Here is a 3690-nt window from a genome sequence, read left to right as displayed (position 1 = left end):
CCCTGAGGACAAAATAGCATATCATAGGGCTAAAACAATTAGCAGAGCAGATAGTTTAAAGCTGTGTACCTTGTCAAAAAGTAAATGTCTGCAAAAATACAGCGGGACCTGGCAAGAGACTCAGGGGAGACAGACCGGGGATGTATTAGAAAGTAGATTTTACAGAGATCAAGCCAGGAAGATATGGTTACAACTATCTCCTAGCTTTTATAGACACCTTCTCCCGATGGGTAGAAGCATTCCCAACAAAGCAGGAAACTGCCACCGTCATAGTCAAGAAAATCCTAGAAGAAATCCTCCCGCGCTTTGGGGTGCCCAAGGTAATCGGGTCCGACAATGGACCCACTTTCGTAGCCAAGGTAAGTCAGGGAGTGGCCAGACATCTAGGGGTCGATTGGAAATTACATTGTATCTACAGACCCCAGAGTTCAGGACAGGTAGAAAGGATGAACAGAACTCTAAAAGGGACCCTGACTAAATTAACCATGGAAACTGGTGTGGACTGGGTGGTGCTCCTTCCCTTGGCCCTGTTTAGAGCTAGGAACACCCCCTCCCAGTTCAACTGACCCCCTTTGAAATTCTCTATGGTGCCCCTGCCCCCTTGACTTTACTGGGGAACGCCTTTGAACCCACCTGCCACAATAACAGTGACTTATATGCCAGGTTGAAAGGACTACAAGCAGTGCAGAAGGAAGTCTGGATGCAGCTGGTGGCCACCTATGAGCCTGCGACCCCCGAAGTGTCTCACCAGTTCCAGGTTGGAGACACAGTCTATGTGAGACAACATCGCTCCCAGACCCTGGAGCCCCCTGGAAAGGACCTTACCTAGTGCTTTTGACAACCCCGACAGCTGTAAAGGTAGATGGGATCTCCACTTGGATCCACGCCTCGCACGTAAAACCTGCACCATCAGAGGACCAAGGACTGAGAGACGCCACCTGGAGAGTCCAGAGCTCCAAGGAGCACCCCTTGAGACTTAAAATTGTTCAGGTGCCTAAGGTGTTATAAGATGAGGGCCCTTTTATTCCTTTTGTGCCTGGAGGTCTTTTCCCTGAACCGGGAAGGGTCCAGCCCACATACCCCTAGAAAGTTAACTTTGTATGTTATAAATGGAGTAGGAGATAAAATCTGGAATTCACCCAAAGTCACCTCAGGATCATGGTGGCCAGATCTGTTTCCCGATGTGTGCAAATTGGCCCTGGGAGCCCCACCCAATTGGGATTTAGAAGAATACTTTGATAGCCATAAACCCCCTATCACCCCCAGCCCACCAGACTGCCCTGGGATATCCGCAGAAGTAGTTTGCTCCACCCACCTCAGAAGGAGTATGCTAAGTGCCCTCACCTTTTATGTGTGCCCTGGGTCCCACTGAGATAGAGCACTCAGCTCCCTGTGTGGAGGGAAAGCAGAGTACTTCTGTAAAAGCTGGAGTTGTGAGACTTCAGGAGATACATACGGGAATCCCTCATCATCCCGGGACTATATAAAGGTAACTGCCAATTACACTCACAAAATAGCGAGGGGCTCGTCCCCTCACCGGTATGGGTAATTTGGGGGCTCTAGATATCAAGGGGTCCCTGCCTGCAAAGGGTGGTGTCACCCCCTCCAAGTATCCTTCACGGATCCAGGGGAAAGAGCCATAGGATGGGAAAAAGGATTTACATGGGGGTTAAGGTTCTATAAAGAAGGATATGATGATGGGCTGTTGTTTATCATCAAGCTCAAAGTAGAAACCCAGTATACCGCCATGGGCCCAAATAAATATTTAGCCCCAGTAGGACCTCCAATGGTCAAACTAAAGACTACCTCAGCCCCCCCCCGGGTAACCAGAGTCCTCGGTCCCCATTAAAAAGTCAAAAACCAGGGCACCAAAGAAAATGTCTGAACCCCCTAAACCTAGGCTTCAAAAACAATCTGGGTTATTCCACTTAATCTCTGAAGCCTTCAAGGTCCTAAATAGCACAAACCCCAATACTACCTGCTCCTGCTGGCTTTGTTATGATGTTGCTCCCCCATATTATGAAGGAATAGCCTTCAGAGATGAAATTAAAACTGCAACCGATGTCTCTAACTGTCGTTGGCAGCAACGACAGGTTAAACTCACTCTGTCAGCTGTTACAGGGCAAGGAACATGTGTGAGAAAGATCCCCTCCTCACACAGCCAGCTGTGCAACCAGACTCTTAACTTGACTGAGTGGTCTGGTGACACATATCTGTTGTCCCCCCCTGGGGGTATGGTGGGCTTGCGCTACTGGGGTTACACCCTGCGTTAGCTCAAAGGTCCTGAAAGAAACCCAGGATTTCTGTGTCCTGGTTCAGTTGCTACCTCAACTCGTTTATCATCCCTACAAAGAACTATTATCATATCGGGATAAAAATAATGGAAACTACCGAACTAAAAGAGAGCCCCTAAGTATCACACTCTCTGTCCTCTTAGGCTTAGGATTGGAGCAGCTGGGGCAGCTACAGGAGCCTCAGCTCTAGTTATTCAGCATCAGAATTACCAAAGTTTGCAGGCAGCCATAGATGCTGATATTAAAGAAATAGAAAATTCAATTACTAAGTTACAAGAGTCCCTCATCTCTCTTTCTGAGGTGGTCCTGCAAAATAGAAGGGGGCTAGACCTCTTGTTCCTTCAGCAGGGGGAACTCTGTGCTGCACTAAAAGAAGAATGTTGGGTAAGGGGATCTTAACCCTTGACTTGGTGTTGTCAGCACCATGCCCAGCCAGTGAGCGAACCAGCCATCCCTATATGGGATCCGAACCCGGGGCCTTGGTGTTATCAGCACTGCACTCTCCCGAGTGAGCCACTGGGCCGGCCCAAGAATGTTGTTTTTACATTGATCACTCAGGGATAGTTAAAGACCCCATGGCCAAAATTAGGGAAGGCTTAGCCAAAAGAAAAAAAGAAAGAGAACAAAATCAGGGATGGTTTGAATCATGGTTCAACCTCTCCCCATGGCTCACAACCCTCGTGTCTACCCTGCTAGGACCATTAGTTATTTTAGTGTTACTTCTGACCATTGGTCCCTGCATTTTAAATCGCTTAGTAGCTTTTGTTAGAGAATGTGTTAGTACTGTCCAAATTATGATGTTACGACAACAATATCAGGAATTAAATCAACTAGAGACAAGTATTTCATGATTGAAATACGCACAAGAAAAAGGGGGGATTGTAAAGGAAAATATAACTTTAACATGTGCAATTTGCTTCTGTAAAAATGCTTGCTAAAAATGGGAAAACATAACTAATGTCATTTTAAGAAAAGTAGCTTCTAAGAGGTCAGGCGGGCCCAGGCACACTAAATTCCAGGAACCACCCGCTTCCAGGAACTGACCAGTTCCTTATCTAGAGGCCACCTGGCCAGACACCAGGGAAGATAAACGATTGAGGAATACGCTGTTCCTTATCGGGGTACCAGCCTGCTAAAGCCTACCCATAAATCTAAAGGCTCCTCAGATAACCAACAACTCATCCTGTTACAAAAGTCCGTCTGAAAAACTGTATAAAAAGTGCTTGTGTTAAAAGCTCAGGGCTGCTTCTGTCCTGAAAACGAAGTGACTCCAGCATGCTGGAATAAATTCCTCTTGCTTGATTGCAACGGTCTCTGTCTCATGGTCTTTGTGAAGTGAGCCATCCTGGCGTGTGGGATTAGTGCATGGTGCATGGATCTTACAGGCTGAGATGGA

The 3690-nt window shown here is 47.2% G+C and overlaps 2 protein-coding genes across 2 annotated transcripts in view; both read left to right on the top strand.

Annotated features, from left to right (window-relative positions):
* The window catches only part of LOC103585542, a 6560-nt gene extending 5552 nt beyond the window's left edge, over positions 1–1008 (top strand). The window contains 3 exon segments of the mRNA XM_008566534.1: positions 321–558; positions 561–806; positions 809–1008. Of these exon segments, the coding sequence (XP_008564756.1) occupies positions 321–558; positions 561–806; positions 809–1008 (684 nt within the window).
* Positions 1009–2061: 1053 nt separating this feature from the next.
* TAX1BP1 (Tax1 (human T-cell leukemia virus type I) binding protein 1) overlaps positions 2062–3690 on the top strand; it is a 47645-nt gene continuing 46016 nt past the window's right edge. The window contains exons 1-2 of the mRNA XM_008566533.1: positions 2062–2135; positions 2438–2678. Coding sequence (XP_008564755.1) covers positions 2062–2135; positions 2438–2678 — 315 coding nt within the window. The remainder of the gene's footprint in view (positions 2136–2437; positions 2679–3690) is intronic.

The sequence above is a fragment of the Galeopterus variegatus genome, unplaced genomic scaffold (assembly GCF_000696425.1).
Source record: "Galeopterus variegatus unplaced genomic scaffold, G_variegatus-3.0.2 Scaffold251, whole genome shotgun sequence".
Taxonomy (NCBI): domain Eukaryota; kingdom Metazoa; phylum Chordata; class Mammalia; order Dermoptera; family Cynocephalidae; genus Galeopterus; species Galeopterus variegatus.
This window is presented reverse-complemented; position numbering and strand designations above follow the sequence as displayed.